This window comes from Protopterus annectens, chromosome 4.part0 (assembly GCF_019279795.1).
Source record: "Protopterus annectens isolate FY-2018-M chromosome 4.part0, PAN1.0, whole genome shotgun sequence".
NCBI lineage: Eukaryota > Metazoa > Chordata > Ceratodontiformes > Protopteridae > Protopterus > Protopterus annectens.
The window spans coordinates 1,153,425,303-1,153,449,782 of NC_056733.1; the positions used below are offsets into that span (position 1 = coordinate 1,153,425,303).

A 24,480-nucleotide genomic window follows, 5' to 3' on the forward strand; every position below is an offset into this window, starting at 1 on the left:
GCTTCCCATAAGTAATGCAATTATTAACTTTTACTGACATCGGTAAGGAGCAAGAAAAGGTTTCCCCAACGGGGTACTTAGCTTTTAGTTGAAGACTTTGGTTCTGAAACTCGAAAACGAAAATTTCAGGAGTCGGCCGACTGGCACTTGCGAACTGCTTCTGCTTCGAGCACCGCGCGGCAAGAAAGACTGATGTAATGGCATCGGCTGCATGTTTTATACCCCTGACGACCTGATGTCATGGAAGAAGGGACAGCAACCAACGCAAGACCCAAGACTTTGTTAATCAGGCCGACTGAGGGCAACCTGCCAGCAGATTACCAAAATGTAATGACTGCAACAGTGAAACATGAAGAACATCTCAACAACCAGAAGCCAAGACAACTGTAATATAATAAAAACAAAAACCCCAACGAGGCACTTATCTGAAAGCGACAGAACCCAGCAGACAAACGAGCATTCAGACTGATGACTGAACATGGCATTCGGATTGGCAGCAAAAAAGTTTGGAAGATGGTACATCTAAATATCACCTTTACACCTTACGCTGTGTATGGGGAGCATGTGTGTGACATATATGGTGCACTCTTTACAGCCAAAAGACTTTGGTACACTGGCAGGACATCAGGCTGCCCTTGGCGGGGAATCCCTACTGTAAAGAATACTGCAGTAGTAATATGGAAGGACATAAGGCATTCTTCAAATTCATGGGTACAATTGGTATGGTAATCATGAAAATCTAGCTTCATCTGCAGGTGATATTTTGTATTTCATAGATCCTGAAAAGGACGTTTTAATGTTGTGGAACATTCTGAGACAAGTCAGCTTTTTTCGGGCTATGAAATAAATGAAGATAAAACAGATTATACCATTAAAACTATGTACCCACACATGAATTGATTCAGCAATACCCATATTTATATATAAGATGAAGTATTTAGGTGTATGGTCTAAAATGGATTCTGTTGTAGCAACTAAGGATATGTGGGAAGAGAGTAAACAAAAGAGAGTTCCAAAAACTAAGAAGATGGAAACTCTTGATAATGGACATGGATACCAAGATTCAAGCAGTGAAGACGTTTTAGTCCTTTTAGTTTTATATACAGGTCAACATATTTTTTTATTAACCAGTGGAAAGGTTGTGGATGATAAAAGAGCTGAATGAATTTACATGGGAGGGAAAGATGGCAAGAGTTAAGCTGATTGTTCCCACAGAATAAGGTGGCTTACAATTACCTGATTTGAAAAGATACTTTAGAGTTACGCAGTTAAGTCTCATGCATACACACACATTTGTGTGTGTGCGTGTGTGTATGTGTATGTGTGTGTGTGTGAATATATATATATATATATATATATATATATATATATATATATATATACATACACACACACATAGACATATACATATATATAGATATACATAAAAACAAACTACAGCAGAGGGTCATAAATCAAAGTGAAAAGGAATTATTCTGCAATGGAGAAAGTTCAAGAAATAAGAATAGAGTAGGATTTTGGATGCATGCCCTTAAGAACTATGACAATATAGATTATAAGGTAGCAAAATGTATTCTAAAAAGTAAGTCAACGAGCAAATGGAGAAAGATTTTACCAATACGAATGACTGCAAGCAGTGACAAAGCAAATAGACAAAAGGGGGCAGGAATGTATTAGAGAAAATACGCAAATGAACACAGGTATTGGAGGCAAATAACTAGGAAGGGGGCAGGAATTTATTGGAGAAAATAAGCAAATGAACCAAGGTATTGGAGGCAAATAATTAGGAGGCAATGATAACAGACTGGGATGAGGCCAAGCCAAACTTTGGATTGCAGCTTTGAGACTGGTTCATAGGCAACTACTAGGCTATTAGTCTGCAGACTACTACAAGCTTAGGCAATAATCAGATGTGAGAATCAAATCCTGTACCCTGTATGTGTGATGCACAGACCATGCTTATTATGCCCCCCCAAACTCATTTGTCAGAAGTTGGATTCTAACCCACTCCTCTAGAGGAGACTGCAACCTGATCACAGCATCTCATACCACTCAGCCATCCTGAATGCCTTCCTTACTAGAGATTAACAACAAAGTATAGGCAAAGAGAAAGGGAGAGTGAAATGATAAATGAAATACCAGCTCTGATACAGTTTTAGTCGAGTCCAGAACATAAGTTGCTGTTAAAAAGGAATAATTAGGAGGAAATATAAAAGAGTCTATACTATAAACCCAAAAACTCTTTTGAGCGAATACTACAACAGCGAAATGTACATTGAAAAACCAGCTGCGGATTTTATAGATAATTTCATTTTTTAAACCTTGCAGCTTTTGAATAGAGATTGCAGTAAAGTGAGAATTGGGAAATTCACCCTTTTCCCTACTATACTGCGATCTTAGAGAGAGAGAGTGTGTGTGTGTGTGTGTGTGTGTGTGTGTGTGTGTGTGTACACGTGAAATTTGAAGGGGGTGTGGGGGGGATGTACATGGGGGAGGTGCATGGGAGCTTGCCCCCCTGCAAAAATGCAAAATAATGTTGTGAAGGTAAGTAGATCATCACTTACTTTGTTTTACTTGAAGTTTTGTAAGTTGAGACATTCATGTATGGCACAGACGTTCATGTACATCGCAGTGTAGTTTAAAGGGACAAGTTTCTATTTTTGTTGACTGTTTATTTATAGATGTGAAAAAGTGATGGAATGAATGTGTGTGTTTTGATGTTGTACGTTTCGGGTTTGTGACCATTTGCTGTATTGCCTTTTCAATGTTTTCGTCTTGATTTTGTGCATTTCAATCTTATGCTGATTTGATCTACTGAAGTAGTTTGCCAGAAACACATCCCTATGAAGCATCCACTTGTGAGGCTGTGTCTGGGACCTACTAAGAAAATCTGCCAAAAGACTGCAATCTGAAGGTATACAGACTGCTTTGTAGGGTGACCTACAGATTGATGCCCATTTCCTAAGCTTAAAGGCTAACCTGCAAAGAAGATAAGCCCTCATGCCTCCTTGTTTGTTGATGTAACACATGACTGTGATGTTGTCCATATAAACTGTCAAGGGACCCAAGACCCGGAGCGCATGGAAAACCTCATGGACCAGAATAACAGCCCACATTCCCTTGGTGTTGATATGATCCACCCTCTACTGAAGGGATCAAAGGCCCTGCACCTTCAGGGTGCCTGAAGCTGCTCCCCACCCCAGCTCTGATGCGTCTGTGAAGGGCTCCTAAGATGGCTGTGGAGTGTGGGAAGGAACACCTGGAATGAAAGCTGATGAACCCACCAATAAATTTCCAGTCTGACACAGGGAAGCAGAGGAATGAGACTGTCCAGTGGGTAGAGGTGTTGAAGCCACACTGATTTTAGGTACCACTGAGACTTCCCTCATGTGACGCATGAGGACAGTTGAGCCCATGAGACCCAGACCTCTGAGAAACTCCCTGGCAAGAAGACAAGACAAGACAGGGGAAGCAGGGATCAAAAATAATTTGAGGGGGACAAAACCTTGGAGGCAGGAAGAAATGCCAGCATTGGAACCAGTCTAGAACCTGCAGCCTAGGAAAATGTGATCCTGAGATGCAATCAACATTTTTCTGAAGGCTGACAGTGAAACCTAGGCTGTGCAACATAAGCAGAGTAAAATGAAGATCCTGCACCAGCTTGGAATAGGATGAAGCCTGAACCAAAAGGCCATCCAAATAAGGAAATATTTGAATGCCCTGAAGCCTGCAAAAGGCAATTACAGGGGCTAGACATTTGGTGAACACCCTTGGAGATGTTGAAAGCCCAGTAAAGCAGACAACTGAAAATGAGAGGAAAAAACAGAAATGTAAATATCTCCTGAATAGAGGGTGGATAGGAATGTGAAGTTGAGTCCTTCAGAGCCAAGGAAACCAGAAAGACAGAGGAAGCAACAAAGGGAACACATTCAGAAGGAAGGCACTATAAGAAAGGTGTTTAGAAATGAAAGATCCAAGGCAGGTCTCCAAGATCCCTATTTTCCGGGCAACCAGAAACATCCTGGAATAAAAAAAAAAACTATGTCTGCGGAACCTGTTGAATGACATCCTGTTCCAGAAGAGTCTGCAATACCTCTGGAAAACAAAGAAGCTATTCTGCAGAGGGTTAAAGAATACTGGAAAAGGAGTGAAGCGTCTTCCAGGTCATAAAGTAACCATGAATGATAATGGAGAGAACCCAGGGATCAGCTGCCAAACTGGGAGAGAGCCTCAGAGTCAGAATCCTCATCTGAAGATTCTGGGGCCCTAGCCCTGTTAGGGGGTAGAGGGCCAAGTAGGTGGAGGAACCAAAACCCCCTGAGGAGGATTCAATGCCATCAAGGCACTGAACAAGCCTTGAGTGATTTCCTGACATTCCTTTTGTGGAGCCTTGAAAGCAGACACCACCTGCTTAGTTTTCCTGCATTTTCTTCACTGGAATGTCTACTCTGACATAAAGCACAGGTTTGGACCTCTGCCTGGATTTGATTAAAGCACCCAGCACCTCTTCCCAAACAAGGATCTGAGGAATCCCTTTACGCCTCTCAGAAATAATTAGCCATGGTCCCCTGTCAACATTTGCAGCAGACATATGCAAGGCCTCTGAGGAGATGCAAGAAGCAGGTTCTGTGCCAGTCACAGCAGAAGAAATCAATGGCAATACCAGGGTCTCCTCTGGTTTCTCACTCACCTCAAGAGAGATGTCCAGTGGAAGCAGGACAGCAGCAGATTCCTGCCTAGACATCTTGGAATTCTTCTTGAGCAGCAGCTGAACCTCAGGGCAAGCGAATTCTGCCAAGGTACCTTAGGCCAAAAGGTTGAGATGTCGGTGCTCAAGGTACATGGAAAGTGAAGAAAGGTGGCTACACAAAGTTTTAGGAACAAAAGCTTGACAAATGGAACAGAGTGTGGTCATGGGATGCATCTAAGCAAAACAGGTACCTATTGTGGTATTAGAGGGAATCTGCCTCCCAAACTGAAATTTCCCTTTCTTGGAAGAAAAGAGAACCCCAATGGGGTACTTATCTGAAATATGTAGGCAAGGTAAAACCATCAAAGTGAAGGGCATTCAGACCTACGTACAAAAGAATTCAGATTAGCAGCAACATAATTCTGAGCTGGGAGCGTACATACATCACCTTTACGACATACGCTTGCACAGGGAGCATACATCTGATGTACAATGCTCAGTGGGTAACAAATCCGTTGGTATAGTGGCCGGACATTGGGCTATCCTTGGCAGGAGATCCAAGAGGTGAGGAATACTGCAACAGTGATATGGAAGGACATCATTAGAGACTGGGTCTGACAGCAAAGCACCTCTATCTCCTGGAAAAATAAAAAATAAATTAATAAACAGTACCTCAAAGGAATAAGTGGCCAGTTGGGTACCAGACTGGGCTTCGCTACCATACACTTCAATTTCATCAACTTCATCTGGCAATGCTGCATTTCCACCTAAAGTAAAAGAAATTATTAAATACACAAAACAGCCAATAGGAAAAATAACAATGCTGATTGTTGACGAAAAATGAGTAAAAATCACAATCATCATCATCTTCATAAAGTCAAACTACATGTCACTTCACAAACTACATGGGTTAAGCAAAAACATTCAGCTCACCACAGTATATAAAGTTAAAACAGTGTGTGACAAAGACAGTCAAATATCAGTATACATACAGTATACGTACAAGGCTAAAGCATATTAACAACTAAAGATGGAATGCTCATTCTATCTTAAGGCTAAAGCATCTTAACAACTAAACTGCAATGCTCATTGCATCTTCCATGCAGTGCTGTTGAGCCACATCTATGCAAGCCTATGAACAGCCTATGTAATTCACCTGGCAAGCAAGAAATTGAAGTATATTGCAAAGCCTTTATGTATCACACACAAAATCTGTGGACAATTTACAGTCACCTATCCATCTACCATGCATCTCAAGGATGTGGAAGGAAACTGGAATACCCATACAAAACTCACAAACACCTGGGGGATATGCATACTTTAAACAGAAGGCACCCTACTTGTGAACTAAACAGTAAACCTTTTACTGTGAGGAGACAATGCCTACTCCAGTAAAGAGTAGCTAAATGTGCACAGCACTCTTTCCTTAACATGCATGATTACTCAAATTATATAAAATAATGGGTCTAATCAGCTCAGGTGGCACAAATGGATGAAACCTGGACTATGGTCTATGTGAACTGACTTTCAATAGTCGCTCAGGCATGTGCCAAAGCTCACAGTGGAGGACAGGCATCTCAATCCTGGGAGAGAAGGATCATGGGCAGCAGTTGCTGGTAACATTCAGAGTAGCAACATGAGGGCTTCAGAAATTGAAGATGGTGAAGATGGAGACCCAAAAGAGCTAAAGGGGCACTCCCTGCCTTCTACATTTCCTTTCTTCAAGGTACTTTGCCATGCAGCTCTTTTTCTTCAGAAGGATGTCCAAAAGTGGACAACTGCTGCATACTAGAAGACATGGAAGCATGCTGAAACAGAGTGCTTCAGGTCTTTTCTTGTTCACGCAGTATTAACAGAGAGGCAACTCTTCACCTTAGGGACTTCTTGCTAAAACTGGTGCCAATTTCATATCAGGAGCAGTCACTGAAACTGAAGTTCTACAGACTCCTGATAACTTTCCTCCCCTCAAAATTAAAATATTAAAACTGTACTCTCCAAAGCTAAAAGTAACATCTCTATGGACCTTGCCAATGTATACGGCTGCTTAGTGAGCACCTACTAAAGCTTAAGCATAGCCACAGGGTATATTCCCAAGGGGCCCCACCTCAGATCCTATGGAACTACAGAGTGGTCAGCCTAACAAGTCTAAATTGTAAAGCCAAGGACCGTTTTTCACAATAATGCCTTTTCAGATCAATTAAGAAATTTAAGCCAATACACCTATTGAAAGCATGGGTCAAGGGCGTCAATTTGTTTTCACAGTTTTACAATTGGATGCAACCTATTAATCCATTCATATTCCGCATTCTTCTCCACCAAAAAAAAAAAAAAAAAAAAAAAAAAACTGTGCATGATACTTTGTTTGCAATTTTTAAATTAATGTTCCCTACTTACTGCTTTTTTGTAAAATTGTATTTAACAATGTCTATGTTCTGTTTCCTATATGTTTTTTATATCTGTAATTTACCCTTGGAGCTTTTCTCCCCGGGCCTCTACTGAAAATGGACATATATCCAGCTAGACTAGCCCGGTCAACAAATGTAAAATAAATAAAATAAAATAAAACATCTGCAATATAACCTCCCTACAACATTCTAACACAAGTTGTAAAACTGTGAAAAAAAATATGGCCCATAACCCATGCTTTCAAAATATTTTTATAATGTGTTCTTCTGTACACATCTCCTGCAAATTCAGTCTTTTAATTTGCGGTTCGTTTTCCAAACACATTACATTCTTCACAGATCACAAGATACACTACATACTTTGTATTTCAATTAGCAAATACAGTCAAATAATATTTTCTACTTGTAAATGGATCTTCAAGCATAACATTCAGCAGATAAGTCTGTTGTTCTTTATAGTATAACTCATGTTTTAAATTAGATGATTTTCTACAGCTAAAAAGTACAGTTGTGTACACTTACCATAAATGTAGATGTTTGAGTGTATTCACTGTTGCAGTCATTATAATTGGGTTATCCTGCTGGCAGGCTACCCTCAGTTGGCCTGAATTCCAAAATCTAGGTCCGGCGTCGGTTGCTGTCACCTCTTCCTTGACATCAGTGCGTCAGGGGAATAAAAGTTGCAGCCGACGCCATTTTCTTCAGTTTTTCTTGCCCCAGATGTCAGGTGCCCCCAAAAGGGTAGGCTAAAAATATGTCAATAAAACATGCATGCACCAAAGTATATATTTTGCCATCATCTACAAGCAAATACACCACATAGGTTGTATAGAATAGAGAAGTACAGATAAGTTCCAGCAAATAAAAGGGGGATGGTGGGTGGGTAACTTGGACTGCAACACTGAATACACTCGAACATCCTCATTTATGATAAGTGTACACAACTGTACTATGTTCTTCTTGTTTCACTGTTGGAGTCATTACAATTGGGTTGAATCCCAAAGCTAAAGTTGGGAGGCTGGAGCTAAATAGCATTAGGGGTGGCTATTAGGCCCTGCAGAACTGCAGTGGCAAAGCCTGCCCTGGATTTAGAGTAGAGTGGTAAGTGATAGTGCTTTGTGAAGGTATGCACTGAACTCCAAGTAGCAGCCTCTAAAATGTCTTTGGTTGGTACTCCCCCCTGAGGAAGGCAGCTGAAGTGGCTGCTGCTCTGTTGAATGTGGCCTAATGCCCTTAGGTACTGGCTTGCCATGTTGTGAATAGCAGAAACGAATGCAGTGGCCTATCCACTTTGAAATAGTCTGCTTTGAGATAGCCTTTCCCTGTGATCCTGCAGCATATGCCACTAGTAATTGCTCTGTCTTTCTGAAAGCTTTGGTTCTGTTCAAATAGAAGCGTAGCTGTCTGTGTATGTCCAAAGAATGCAGAATTCTCTCCCCCTTATTCTGTGGGTTTGGATAAAAAGTAGGCAGATGAATAGTTTGGTTAAGGGCCACAATGGACACTACCTTAGGCATGAATTTCGGGTTTGTCCTCAGAGAAACCCTGTCTGGATAAAAAATGATAAAAGGTTCCACAGCCATGAGTGCCTGTAACTCTGAGACTCGTCTTGCAGAAGTTATTGCTAGGAGCAGAGCTGTTTTCCAAGATAAAAACTTTATATCAGCTGCAGCGGCTGGCTCGAAAGGAGGCAGGGTGAGTTTTTCCAAGACATAATTGAGGTCCCATGGTTTTGGTGATCTCCTTGGAGGCCTTATATTTTTGGCCCCTCTGAGATACTGCCTTAATAAAGGATGAGAATAGATTGGTGGCTCTGTATTGTAATGAGCCGAAATGGCAGAGGCATGAATGTTTATAGATGAAAAAGATAGGCCTTTGTCCACCATCTCAGTTAAGTATTGAAAAATCTGAGGAATGTTTGGTACAGCTGTGTCAATTCCTTGTGCCTGGTTCTAAGCACAAAATCTCTTCCATTTTCCAGCATATGATTTTCTAGTACTAGGCCTCCTGGCCTCCAAAATGACATCCATCACCGCTTTAGTGAGAGGTGTGTTTTGTATGACTACATTATCTGCCATGCTGCCACATTTAAAGTCTTGAGTTGGCTGTACAGGATGTGATTGTTCTGCTGGGGCAGTAGATGAGGCACTTGAGGTAAGGTCCAGGCTGGGCATAGAAACAAGTTCCTTAGGACTGGATATCAGTACTGTCGTGGCCAGTCTGGGGCAATCAGTATAATTTTTGGCTTTTCCTGTCTGACCTTATGGAGTACCTTGGGGAGGAGAGGCAGAGGAGGAAAGGCATATGCTGTTAAGTTTTTCCAGCTGAAAGATAGGGCATCCACTTTCCATGCTTGTCTGTGATAAGTCCTTGTGCAGAATCTCTTTAGTTGGCAATTGTAAGGTGAGGCAAATAGATCTATGTCCAGACATCCACATTTCGTTATCATGTAGAAGACTTGCGGATCCAATTTCCACTCGTGGGGATCCATTAGATTTCTGCTTAGTTCGTCTGCCAGAGTATTTAACTTTCCTGGCAGGAATTGTGCGCAGATGTACTTGGTAAGTCAATGTTGTGTCCCACAAAGTCATGGCTAGTCTGCAAAGGGGGTTGGAATGAGTGCCTCCCTGCTTGTTTATGTACCACATGACCGTGGTGTTGTCCGTCTTTATCAGTAGTTGTCCCGGATGAAGAAGGTCCTTGAAGGCAGTCTGGGCAATTTGAACAGCTAGCACCTCTTTTTGATTGATATGTAGATGCATTTGGTTTGTGGTCCATGTGCCTTGAATACATCTTCCTGCCATGTGGGCTCTCCAGGCATAATCCGATGCATCTGTTGTTAATGTCTGTGTGGCTGGGGGAAGAGTGAATGGCTGTCCCTTGTTGTGGTGACAGGCCTTCGCCCACCATCGAAACTCCTGTTGTAGGCAGGGAATGAGAGTAACTATTGTTTCCAGGCTGTGGCAATGTTGAGTCCAAACACTTTTTAGGTACCATTGAAGTTTCCTCATATGCAGTCTTGTATATGGAATTAGTAGAATGCAGGATGCCATGAAGCCCAAAGCCTGCAAAAGTTTTCATGCAGATAACTGGGCCTTTGTTGCCAACAGATTGAAATAGGTAGTCAGTTGTCTTTGTTTGTCTGGCGTGAGATAAGCCATCTGGGCAGTTGTATTTAAGCTTGCACCCAGGAATATTATCTCTTGAGAGGGTACTAGTTTTGATTTCTGTTCGTTGACTGTGTACCCTAGGCATGGTAGTAATCTCTTTACAAACACCAGATGCTGTAGTAGAATGTCCTTGTTCTCTGCATGAATGAGGGAGTCATCTAAGTAAGGATATATTTATATTCCTCTTTGTCTGCAGTATGCAATTACTGGTGCCAGGCACTTTGTGAAGACCCTGGGCTCAGTACATAAGCCAAAGGGCAGTGCAGAGAATTTGTAGTGCATTGAGCCAGCCTTGAATCTGAGGTATCTTCTGCATGTTTGTCTAATTGGGACATGCAGGTATGCCTCTTTTAGATCTAAAGTCACAAGCCAAGCCTTCTTGCCCAACATGGGCAGAAGCTGCTGTACAGTCAACATTTTGAATTTTGGAATATCCAGGTATATGATTAGAATAGATAGGTCCAGTATTGGTCTCCAGGCTTTGTCCTTTCTGGGTACCAAGAACAGCCTTGAATAGAATCCTTGTCCCTGCTCTTGCTCTGGTACTTGTTGAATGGCCCTCATGTCCATGAGGGATGAAACTTGTTTTTGTGCCTCTGCCCATTGATTGTGTGGCAGGTCTGGCATACCGTTCGGCCTTGGCAGGGTGTGAAAGTGGAACCTGTAGCCTTGTGATACTATATTTAGAACCCATTTGTGCTGGGTGATCATGTGCCAATTCTGTGGAAAAAAGTGCTAGTTTTCCCCCCAAAGGGGCTGCCAAAAATAAGTGCTTGGTGCTGGAAGGGGAAAGTCATTGAGACTGTTTCCTGAATGGCTGTGATTTTTCCTCTCCACTCTTGGAGGTAGAAGCACCCCATTGTTTAGGCCTGTATGAGCCTTGGGGCTGTGGTCTTTTGTGCTGAGTACAGAAGAAGTTATCAGGGACCTGGGGACCCAGGTTGATAGTAGTCTGTCATTCGACACCCATGTAGCTAAAGTAGTTAGGAAGACCTTCTACATTGCCCACCTTATCATGAAGGGATTCTCATCTAGATCAAGGGAGGTCATAGTCTCCCTATACTCATCACTCATCAGACCAATGATTGAGTACAATGCCCCATTCGGAATGTATCTGACCCGACACTTGCAGCAGCTGGAGAGGCCACAAAAGTTCCTCACCAAAAGGATAAAGGGTCTCAAACATCTGTCCTATGCTGCCTGACTGAAAGAACTCCAGCTCTATTCAGTCGCTTACCGCTTGCTCAGAGGTGACCTTTGCCTAACATACAAGGCCATGTCAAACCCAGATTTGATGAATATGCTTCACCTCAAAAATCTAGATCCGTCAGAGCCACAAGGCGGAGACTTAAACCTCGACATGGCTATTAATAGGACGTGCTGGAGGGATAGATTCATCACCCAAAGACTCCCTATGCTGTGGAATAAAATCCCGGTATATGTGAGGCAGAGCACCTCGCTGGCCTTGTTCAAGAGAAATCTTGACCAATGGATGGGAGATCGCAGATATACCCCAGGAATTACCTCAGTGTCATTGCTCAACAGAGGCACAGCAAAATAATGGGTATAGTTCCCCATACTAAAGGGGTGGCGTAAGCCACAAAACTATGGGCTAGGCTTGTAAATGCCCTCGGGCAGATAGCCTAGTATGAACCTATGAAACCTATGAACCTATCTGCCACTGGGGCGTCTATATCTGCCTCTTTGTGGCCCATCGGACACTGGAAAGGACCAATTCTTTGTAGGCCAGTTCCTGCTAAATCTGGGAGGCTGTACCTGCAAGAAATCCATGACTGCTTGCATAGATTTAGCTTTGTCCTCCATTTTCTTCAACACCTCTTCTGCTTTAACACCAAACAAAGTATCATGCTGTAATGGAGCATCTAATAGTTTTGCTTTAACATGATCAGGCAGATTCTGTTCTTTTAACCAAGCATGCCTCCTAATGACAGAATCTGTAACAGGGGCCCTGCAGGAGGCTTCTCAATCAAAGCCACATTGCAAAGTATGCTTTCCAACTTGTTCAGCTGCATGCAATAAATCCTGCATTTCTTTGCTGTCTGCACATTCTGAATTTGTTGACATTTTCTGTTTAAGCAATGACATAAGATAATGCTGATATTTAAGCATATGAAATTGGCAATTTAAGGCTCTTACAGCCAAGGTAGCAGAAGTATAAATCTTTTTACCCCATCTGTCTAGGGCCCTGGAATCCCTATCAGAGGGGATAGGGTTTTTTGCAGTAGAAGCCTTGACCCCTTTGGGACCCTGAGAGATGGTTTCTGGGTCAGCAGCAGGGTTTTTGTAAAGAAATTTATGAGAATCAGGTACCCTATAGTATCTGTCTGGCTTAACAGGAGCTGGTGGTAAAGAGTCTGGAGATAGACTGGACTCGGACTCTGAAAATACATCGTCTACAATGTCTAAAACAGGAGGGATAGCAAGGGGCCTGTGCTGAGGCAATAAAAGGAAGTCTCTGAGCCTTTTCTTGGATTCTGAGTAATCTTGGCTCTCCCAGTGGAAATGCTCCCTCATAGTATGCAGTGTCTCCCCAAAAGAATAATCCTCAGGAGGGGAGGCTGAAGGGATAGATTCTTCAGCGTCAGAATCCTCAAAAGGAGGAAGAGAATATTCCTGTTCAGAGGAGGAATCAGAGGAAATGGAAACCTGGTCTGAAGTTTTGTATTCTAACTTTTGCCTAGGCCTCTTATCAGGAGGGGGATGGGAACCCCTGATCAAAGTAATTAGGTCTTCGGACATTTTAAGCATCTGTTTTTTAGGCATGCAGGCCTGTCCCGGAGTATGCTGTACTTGTTTCTTTGTCTTTAGAACTGCTTTAGACTTTGCCTTTGAAGTTGAAGTAGGTTTCACATATAACTGTGTAGGCCTGAAAACACCCTCAGAAGCCGATGCCTGCTCAGCGGCTCCGGACCCATCTGAGGGAATAGTTTCCGACTGTCCAATACCTTGAATTTCCAGCGGCCTAGTCGGCTCCACGTGGGAGTCGGAAGCGGCCTGTGGCTCTGAGGTAGTGGGCATCAGGGGCTGCGAAAGCGTCTCACTGAGAACCGTCAGAAGCCTCGTCGTCGGTTTTGGATCTCAGATGCCTGTCCTTTTCTTTTTCTTTGCGCTTTTTATAAACTCCGGTAGTCGGCTGTTCCGATGGCATTATGTAATTAAATCTTCTGCCAAAGTAATGGAAAGCAAAATCGTACCGACGCTTAATAGTGCTTTGGTTAAATCTAGCACAACCGACAACTAGCAATGTTATGGTCGGGGCCTAGGCAAGGAATACAATAAGAATGAAAATCCTTATGAGGTATTTGCTTCCCACAAGAAATACAATTATTAACTTTTTCTGACATTGGTCTGGAGCAAGAAAAAAGTTTCCCCAACAGGGTACTTAGCTTTAATGAAGACTTCGGATCTGAAATTCGAGTTTGAAAATCTCAGGAGTCAGCCGACCGGCACTTGCGAACTGCTTTTGCTTCGGGCACCGCATGGCAAGAAAGACTGAATAAAATGGCGTCGGCTGCAACTTTTATACCCCTGGTGCACTGACGTCAGGGAAGAGGCGAAACCAACCGACGCCGGACCTAGACTTTGGAATTCAGGCCAACTGAGGGTAGCCCGCCAGTAGGATAACCCAATTGTAATGACTGCAACAGTGAAACACGAAGAACATCAAGGTGATTGCTTAATAAATCTATTAAACTTTAACATTTCAAATTCTTTAATATATGCTAATATTTAACAATTTTGTGTCATATCTATTAAAAGTAAAGTCTTGTTACTAATGATTTCTCCACTTGCATTAATTCTTTCAGGAAAAAATGTGGTTTACCACTATTAAAATGCTCCTGGCATAACCTGTTGCTGCTCTACAAAATCATCCTTCCTATGTGCTCTGTGCTGAAAATTTGTCATTATGTTTGTCAGTCTTCTCTTAGGACATTATCATCTGTATTAAGTCTTGCAAGTCACATCATTTGACCTTTATGAATATTAGAAAACATAAAAGGGGATGCACACTAGTTAAAATTAAGAAAGTATTTTTCTTTTTTTTAACATCTTTCATGAATTATCACTTAAGACAAAGGCAAACAAACATTTATATAACAGAAAACAAACCATATTAACATATTCCTTGTTGCAAACATTATACATCGTATATATTCTTTTGAATATTTATCATCATTCAACATTACATAAATTGATCGATTCCTGCCTTCCTTTAATCATCAGTCCTCTTCTAAAACATTATCCTGTATGCATTATTCCAACTTCCATTTTTTCTATGTAATTTGCTCCTACCCTTTTCTTTTCTAAATATCCCATTTCCAGTTATTTTACCTCTGCTACGATATCTAATACTTCAAATACAGTTGGTTTATAATTTGATTTCCATTTTCTACTAGCTGTTTTTTTTTTGGCAGCCACCAGAATTAAACTTAACAAGGCCTTAATATGTCTAGGCATTTCAAATCCCGTATTCCAGGTCAAAAAAATAATTTCCTTAGTTACACCCATTTTCTCACCCAATATTTCTTATTTAGTACTTTGATGGAAATTTTTAAACTCCACCAACTCATGACAATCCCAAAACATATGTTCCCAGTTACCTCTTTCCTCCCCATCATACCTCTAACATTTGCCATCCACCTGAGGAAAAATTCTTTGGAATCTGCTTGGAGTATAAAATACCTATGCAAACACATCTAAGCAAAAATCCTAAATCTTTTAGACTTTTTTGCATACTTAGGAGCCATACATATGCCCTCCCATTGTTTCATGGGGTTACAGGAGGCTACTAGGCTAATATCCCTAGAGCCATTACAAGCCTAGCCATCCTGAGTTGCCCCAATTGTCAGTGGTTAGGTGAGTGAAGTTCGCAGAGGTATGGGTCCATGGTAGTTAATACCAATTTCCTCTGTCCAGGAGAGACATGGGCACCACCCCAGGAGTGAATTTGCGGTCACCCATCTATTGAACTAGGTTGCGTTTGAAGACGGTCAGGGAGGGGTTCTGTTTCACTTGAATTGGAAGCTTCTTCCTGAGAAGTAGCAATCTCTGGGAGATGTAATATATCTCTCCAGCATGACCTGTTCATGTCAGAGGCTAGGTTAAGATCCTTGGAGGGAGTGATCCTCCTGCAGTTTGATTTACAAATGTGTAGCATTTCCATCAGGCCAGGTCAGAGTCTGCCCTGTAAGCCAGGCACAGGTCACTCCTTAGCCACCCATAGGAGAAAGAAAGTGACAGGGCTTTCATTCTTTCCATGTATGGCTTGTTTTGTGCACCCTGTAATTTGCTGATAAGAAACCTCTGTGATCTCACCAATTGTTATATGTGCCTGGTTAGGTACATGCAAAAGGGAGCACAGTACTCCATTACTGGTCTGTTGAGGGACGTGTATAATGAAACTATAACATCCTTAGTTCTAGATGAGATGCCTTTACTTAAAACGTGTGCCACATAGAAGGATTTCCTTACTACTGTGGATGTGTGGAGGTTAAAGTTCAGATTGCTATCAACCCAAGTACCGAGATCACGTACCACTGGGTCTACACTTTGGGGGTGGGTACCATCTATAATTTAATTAGTAGGGATGTCAGCTATTCCAAAGGGAATAATAATGCATTTTTTTGCATTTAGCTTTAATTCTGGAGAGAATACCAAAACACTAGAAGGCATCCTCTTGGTTTAGCTCCAATATCAAAAACAAAACCTATATCCTTGGTGACATGAATATTAACTGGGCCTCTTTTAACTCTGATACCCCATCTCATTCAATCAATCTATACAATTTCACCCAACTTATAAACCTTCCTACCAGGCCAAATAAAGATGGTACCTCTGGTACCATCATAGACTGGATATTGACTACCCACCCCAACCTTACCACAAATGCCAGTACAATACCATATCGCCTCAGCAACCACCTACCAGCCTTCATAGACCGCCTACCCTCTCACATAGAAAAACACCACCAATTCACCAAAACCCACAACCTAGCCTCCTTCAACCCTGAAATCTTCACAGAATGCATTAAGTTTACTGACTGGTCACCCCTATAAAGCCTTCCACTAGACAGCGCTGTATCTTATTTCAACCAAACCTTCCTTATCCTACTAAAAAAAATAGCCCCTCTCAGATCCAGACGCATCAGAACCAATCCCTGCCCCTGCCTATCACATGAAACTAAGCGTATTATGTATCAACGAGACAAAAAGTGGAAACAGTACCAAAAACAGAAAACCCCAAACTACCTCCTAGAATTTAATCAATTATGTATTCTAGCCAAAAAACTAATGACAAAAGATTGCAAAACCTACTACTGCAAACAGCAATCCATGCACACAACCAACCCAAAAAAATTTTGGAATTTCATCTCCTCCATTCTTAACCCCAATAATAAAGCCTACCCATGCCCTAATCCTAACCTTACCAGCCTTGAAAAGTACAGTTGTGTACACTTAACATAAATGCAGATGTTCAAGTGTATTCACTGTTGCAGACATCACATTTGGGGCTATCTGCTTGCAGTAGCCCTCAAGCGGCCTGATTAACAAAGTCTTGGGTCCTGCGTCGGTTGCTGTCCCTTCTTCTGTGATGTCAGGTCGTCAGGGGTATAAAACATGCAGCCGACGACACCATTACATCAGTTTTTCTTGCCCCAGATGTCAGGTGCCCCCCTAAAGGGAAGCAATTAAATCTACAAATATATAAGGTTATACTTCTAACAAAAAAGCAAATACACCAAAAAGCTTTTGAGCACAGTACAGGAGAGTAGAGGTATAGTCAAAAGAAGTAAGGGGGCTGGAGGGAGGGTAACCAGGACTGCAACAGTGAATACACTCGAACATCTACATTTATGGTAAGTGTACACAACTGTACTATGTTCTTCGTGTTTCAATGTTGCAGTCATCACATTTGGATAGATTCCAAAAGCTAAGGATGGGAGGAGGAATTCAGATAGCATTAGGACCAGCTATAAGGACCTGCAAGACTGCAGTGGCAAAGCCAGCTCTGGATTTAGAGGAAACTGGCAGATGGTAATGCTTGGTGAAAGTATGTACAGAACTCCAGGTAGCAGCTTCTAGAAAGTCCCTGGTAGGGACGCTTCTGAGAAAGGCTGTAGAGGTAGATGCAGCCCTGGTTGAGTGGGGTCTAATCCCCTGTGGGATAGGTTTTCCATGGTGCCTGTAGCAGAAATGAATGCAATGGCCTATCCATTTGGAAATGGTTTGCTTTGAAATAGCCTTTCCCTCTGCCCCTGCAGCAAATGCCACCAGCAATTGTTCAGATTTCCTTTGAGGTTTAGTCCTGTCCAAGTAGAATCTAAGTTGTCTGTGCACATCTAAGGAGTGCAGTATCCGTTCCCCTTTGATCTGTGGATTAGGAAATAAGGTTAGCAAATGAATGGACTGATTAAGGGCCACACTGGATACCACCTTGGGCATGAAGGAGGGATTATTCCTGAGGGACACCCTGTTCACATGAAAGATGATGAAAGGCTCCACTGCCATAAGGGCCTGTAATTCAGATACCCTTCTTACTGAAGTGATTGCTAAAAGGAAAGCTGTTTTCCAAGAAAGGAATTTTAAGTCTGCAGTAGCAGCTGGCTCAAAAGGAGGAAGAGTGAGTTTTTCCAAAACAAATAAATCCAAAAAGCTAAATCTCTCCACTCAACTGAATAACAGCAAAAAAGAGAACCAAGGAGAGAAAGTACTGTCACTTCTTTATTACGATTCCTCACACCAAATAAAACGTTATGAACGCCTTCAGTTCAAATGCAATTGTACTGAAGGCGTTCATAACGTTTAATTTGGTGTGAGGAATCGTAATAAAGAAGTGACAGTACTTTCTCTCCTTGGTTCTCTTTTTTTGCTGTTTTCCAAAACAAAGTTAAGGTCCCAGGCTGGGGTTGGAACTCTCCTGGGTGGTCGTAAATTTTTGGCCCCTCTGAGGAACTGCTTGAGCAGTGGATGAGAGAAGAGGGGAGGTTCTGTGTTATAATGAGCTGAAATGGCTGAGGCGTGAATTTTGATGGAGGAGAAAGACAGGCACTTGTGAAGCATCTCAGTTAAGTATTGTAAAATCTGAGGTAAATTGGGCACTGCTGTGCTCATCCCTTGAGACTGGTTCCAGGCACAGAATCTTTTCCATTTTTCAGCATACGATTTACTAGTACTAGGTCTCCTTGCCTCTAAAATGCTGTCCATCACTGGCTTACTCAGGGATGGTAAAAAAGAGAATAGGTAATTAGCCAGGCTGCTAGGTTCAGTGTTTGAAGCTAAGGGTGCAGAATCCAGTTCTCCTGCTGAGACAATAGGGTAGGAGTCTGAGGCAGGTGCCATGGGGCCAACAGTGACACACTGCGCAAGAGGGGGTACCAGTGTTGGCGTGGCAAGTCTGGTGCACTCAAAATCATCCTTGGTCTGTCTTGCTTAATCTTTAGTAGTACTTTGGAGAGCAGAGGCAGAGGAGGAAAGGCATAAACTGAAAAGTTTTTCCAGCTGAATGACAGAGCATCCACGTTCCAAGCTTGTTTGTGGGGAGTCCTTGAGCAAAATTTGTCCAATTGATAGTTCTGGGGGGAGGCAAACAGGTCTATATCTGGGCTTCCCCATTTGCTTGTCAACATGTTAAAAATCCTTGGTTCCAGTTTCCACTCGTGTGGGTCCATGAGATTTCTGCTTAGTTCGTCTGCCAGTGTATTTAGTTTTCTTGGCAGGAATTGAGCTTGTAGATGCACTTGGTAGCTCAGGGCTGTGTTCCACAATGCCATGACTAGTCTGCAGAGGGGGTAAGAATGGGTACCCCCTGCCTGTTTATGTACCACATAACAATGGTGTTGTCCGTCTTTACCATTAATTGTCCTGGAAGAATGTGGTCCTTGAAGGCTGTCAGAGCATTCTGTACAGCTAACATTTCTTTTTGATTGATATGAAGGTGCATTTGACTTGGGTTCCATTTGCCCTGAATGCACCTCCCTGCCAGGTGAGCCCCCCCCCCTGCATAGTCTAATGTGTCTGTTGTTAGGATTTAGGTAGCAGGGGGTAGTGTGAATGGTAGTCCCTTGTTTTGGTGGCAGGCCTCTGCCCATCAAAGGAACTCTAGGCGTAGGCAAGGTATGATAGGAATCATTGCTTCTAGATCCTGAGAATGTTGAAACCATAGGCTTTTTAGATATTATTGTAGTTTCCTCATATGCAGTCTTGCATATGGAATTAGAAGAATGCAGGAGGCCATGAACCCCAAGGTTTTCAGTATTTGCCTTGCAGATAGCAGGGTATTTGTGCCCATTTGTCTGAAGTAGGTTGTCAAGTGAATTTGTTTCTCTGGCGTGAGGAAGGCCATCTGGGAAGTTGTATTCAAGCTTGCTCCCAGGAATATAATTTGTTGACAATGTACAAGATGTGATTTCTTTTCGTTTATAGTGTACCCCAGACAAGTTAGCAGCCTTTGTACAAAAGCCAGATGATTCAAAAGTATGTCCTTGCTTTCTGCCTGAATTAGACAATCGTCCAGGTATGGGTATATTTGAATATTTCTTTGCCTGCAAAATGCAATAACCTGAGCTAGGCACTTTGTGAATTCCCTGGGCGCAGCAGATAAGCCAAAGGGCAGTGCAGAGAACTGCGTGTAGCCTGCTTTGAAGCGTAGGTATTTTCTGCAAGATTCCCTGATTGGGATGTGCAGGTATGCTTCCTTTAAATCTAGTGTTGCCAACCAGGCATCTTTGCCTAGCATAGGGAGCAACTGGTGAAGACTCAGCATCTTGAATCTTGGAATCAGCAGAAAGGTAGGATACCATGAATTGTCTTTTCTGGGTACCAGGAAAAGTCTCGAGTAGAAGCCTTGTCCCTTTTCCTCTTCTGGTACCAAATGAATAGCCCCCCATGCTTAAAAGAGAAAGTACTTGCTTTTGGGCCTCTGCCTACTGATTTGGGGGTAGATCTGGCCATCCGCTTGGTGATGGTAATGTGTGGAAGTGAAATCTGTATCCCTGGGACATTTAAAACCCATTTGTCCTGGGTAATGAGTTCCCAGTTCTTTAAATGAAGAGCAATCTTTCCCCCCAAGGGGGCAGTCAGTTGAGAAGTGCTTGGAAGTTTTAAAAAGAAGTCATTGAGAAAGTTTACCATGGGGGGAGTTTTATTACTCCCAGATTTGGAAGTGGGGGCTCCCCACTGCTTAGTCCTGTGCGTACCCTGGGACTGAAGCCTGGGAACTCTGCTGGATCAGGGTTTGAACTGAGAAGGTCTGGAAGAGGCAGGAGAGGACCAATTCTTGGAAGGCCAATGCCTACTAAACCTTGGAGGTTGTACTTGTAAAAAATCTTTAACAGTATGCATAGATTTAGCTTTTCCTCCATCTTTTTAAGAACTTCTTCAGCTTGTTGCCAAACAGGCAGTCCTGATTTAAGGGAGCATCCAGTAATTTCGCTTTAACATGATCTGGCAAGGATTGCTCCTTAAGCCAAGCATGCCTTCTAAGTACAGACCCAGTCACAGCAGCCCTGTAAGATGCCTCTAGTGAATCAAAACAACATTGCAAAGTATGTTTTCCAACTTGTTCAGCTGAGTGCAGTTGTTGTTGTTGTTTGTCTTTTGGCTTTTCCCGGTAAGGGGTCCGCTAATGATTGGCAGTAGATTTTTACGAAACGCCGAGGTGCCAGCTCGACGCCCAACCTTCAACGAACACACGCCCATTTACACACACATGTCTTTCGAACGCTACCCAACCGTGGGGAGGACATGCAGACTCCACACAGAAGGCACTCCCAAGCCCAGCCAAGAATCGAACGGGAGAACCTCTTGCTGTGAGGTAACAACACTACCGCCGTACCACCGCGGCATTCGTTCAGCTGAGTGAGTGCAGTAAATCCTGTAAATCTTTACTTTCAGCACAATCAGGAATCAACATCATTTTCTGTTTAAGTAATCCAATAATATGCTGCTGATACTTTAACATATGAAACTGACAGTTTAAGGCCCTAATGGCCAAAGTTGCTTAAGTGCATACCTTCTTACCCCATCTATCCAGCGCCCTGGAATCTCTATCAGAGGGGGTAGGATTTTTTGCAGTAGTAGCTTTAATGCCTTTGGGTCCCTGGGAAATGGTCTCAGGATCCGCAGTAAGATTTTTAAAAAGGAACTTGTGAGAGTCAGGGACCCTGTAATATCTATCAGGTTTTCTGGGAGCAGGAGGTAAAGAATCAGGGGCCAAGCTAGATTCCGAAAAGACATCATCAACAATGTCTAGTACAGGAGGTATGGCTAACGGCCTGTGCTGGGGTAGGAGTAAGAAATCCCTAAGCCTCTTTTTAGAATCAGAGAAATCCTGACTTTCCCAATGAAAATGCTCCCTGAGAGTAATCAAGGTTTCACCAAAAGAGAAATCCTCTGGGGGGGAAGCAGAGGGAATAGAGTCCTCAGCATCAGAATCCTCATAAGTAGATAAGGGTAAATCCTGGTCATCAGAGGAAACAGAAAATTCGGAATCCTAGTCAGGTATCATAAGCAAACTCAGTCCTAGGTCTCTTAGAGGGGGAAGGCTGGCCTCCCCTGATTAAAGTAATAAGGTATTCAGCCATTCTTATTTGTTTTTTTAGGCATAGAGGCCTGACCATGCGGTCTGGGTGCATCGGTTTAATACGCAAGTCAGTAGGCCTGAATACACTCTCAGAAGCTGGTGCCTGCACAGCGGCTCCGGACCCAGCCAAGGTAGACGCATGTGCAGGTTTCACAGTTGAAGCATCTCGCGGCATACCGGACTCCGAATGGGTCTCAGTAGAGCCCTGCGAATCTGAAGTAGTGGGTATCAGGGGCTGCGAAAGCACCTGAGTACCGGCGAACTGGCGACTGGCTAAGGAGAAGCGTCGCTGGCAGCTTTGGACCTAGGCGGCCTGTCTCTGCCTTTATCTTTGCGTTTTTTCGGAATTTCGATAGTCAGATGGATTACGGAAGACATATCAGGATAATTGAACCGAGCACCAAAATATTTAGCAGCAAAAATATACCGACGACGGATAGTTCGTGGTTTAAATAAGGCACAAAACCGACAGCGAGGTACGTCGTGGTCAGGGCCTAGGCAAGGAATACAGTATGAATGAAAATCTTTACGAGGTATTTGCTTTCCACAAGTAATGCAATTAATAACATTTACTGACATCGGTTTAGAGCAAGAAAAAGTTTCCCCAATGGGGTACTTAGCTTTTAGTTGAAGATTTCAGCTCTGAAACTCGAAAACGAAAATTTCAGGAGTCGGCCGACCGGCACTTGCGAACTGCTTCTGTTTCGGGCACCGCACGGCAAAAAAGACTGATGTAATGGCGTCGGCTGCAAGTTTTATACCCCTAACGACCTGACGTCATGGAAGAAGGGACAGCAACCAACGCAGGACCCAAGACTTTGTTAATCAGGCCGACTGAGGGCTACTGCAAGCAGATAACCCCAAATGTGATGACTGCAACAGTGAAACACGAAGAATATCTGCCACAAAATTCAACTCATTCTTTATAGACTGCATAGCTAAACTATCCACCTCCTTCTCTAATCCCCCTCCAACCCAACCCCCTCCTGCCCCCCTCACCCCCCACTCACCCTCCTCCTTCTCCCCTTTTCAACCTTAGACCAGTCTCCACAAACACAATAAAAAGACTACTCCTAAAGCTAAAACCTTGTCACAACGCACCAGACAACCTACCACCAACCTTCCTCAGACTATCTGCTGAAACTATAGTCTATCCCATATCTATTCTTATAAATGGATCCATACAAGAATTGTATGTCCCAATCATCTGGTGACACACATTCATTATCCCTCTCCATAAAGGTGGTAAAAACACAGAAACAACCAATTTCAGACCCATTGCTATACTCTCTCCTCTCTCTAAAATACTAGGGAAAACTATCCACTCACAACTCATGCCATACCTAACCCAACACAAACTCCTCTCCCCTACTCAACATGGCTTTCGCCCTGGCCACAGCACCATGACTGCCCTCCTATCCTTTCTTGAAACTATCAACCTAGCATGTGACAATGGCAAATACGTATCATCACTGTTTCTAGATCTCTCAAAGGGATTTGACACAGTCTCCCACTCTTTACTCCTGTCCCAGCTCTCATACTTGCACCATTCTCCCTCAACCTTAGTCTGGTTCTCCAGTACCTATCCATGCGCCAACAAGCTGTCCAATGGAAAGACTCAACCTCTCCTTTCTTACCCACACCTGAAGGAGTTCCCCAGGGATCTGTACTGGCCCCACTCCTCTTTAACATATTCATCAACAACTTCCACCACTCCATCTTTGACGCCTCAGTTATCCAATACGCAGATGACTCCACCATCATCTGCTCAGCCTCCTGCCCCTCTGAACTTCTACTTAAACTCCAAAAAGCCTTCTCCAAAACAGAATCATGGATGCAATCCAATCACCTAGCCCTAAACGCTAACAAAACTAATGATTTTCACTCCTACCAAAAACTCCCAATTCAACAGAAACCTATTCTTTATTAAAAGCCAAAATAACACCCCTCTAGAAATTGTTCCCAGTACTAAGCTACTCTGCATTACCATTGATGAAAACCTAAAATTCGACTCCCACATCTACTCCGCAATCAAGAAAACCGATCAAAAATGTTTTCTCCTCAACAGACACAACCGCTACCTCAGCCCCTCCACCCGACAAACCCTCGCATCAACCCTCCATCTCCCCTCTCTTGTGTATGGTGCTCCCCTTTTCTCCAACCTACAACTTGGCCTGCATTCCAAACTCAAATCCTGCTACCATAAAATCTGCAAATTTGCAACCAATTCTAAAAACTCATTCCATCACTGCCACTCTCTACACACCCACAAATGGCTAGAACTCCCCAACTACCTAAAATACCTACAACTTACAATGGCCCACAATCTCATCTTCAAACCTGCAGAATGCCCTTCTCTCACCAAATCCCTAATACCCTACACAATCAGCCACTCCCTGAGATCAGAAAGCCAAAACCTTCCACAAGTGCACAAACCCTCGCATCCCCCTGGCCAATCACTACTATCCTACACCATAACCAAACTATGGAACTCTCTACCACGCCCCCCCACTATGCAGTATACCAAACCACAACAACTTCAAATCCGTCCTCTCTCATCTGTCCTCCAAATGGGAATGCCCTTCTCATGCTCCTACCTAAACACCTCACCCCA

The 24,480-nt window shown here is 43.0% G+C and overlaps 1 protein-coding gene across 1 annotated transcript in view; it reads right to left on the reverse strand.

The window, feature by feature from the left end:
* Positions 1–24,480, reverse strand: part of CPSF1 (cleavage and polyadenylation specific factor 1) — a 2,236,766-nt gene that overhangs the window by 1,327,794 nt on the left and 884,492 nt on the right. Inside the window, exon 14 of the mRNA XM_044069873.1 lies at positions 5,363–5,457. Within this exon, the coding sequence (XP_043925808.1) occupies positions 5,363–5,457 (95 nt within the window). The remainder of the gene's footprint in view (positions 1–5,362; positions 5,458–24,480) is intronic.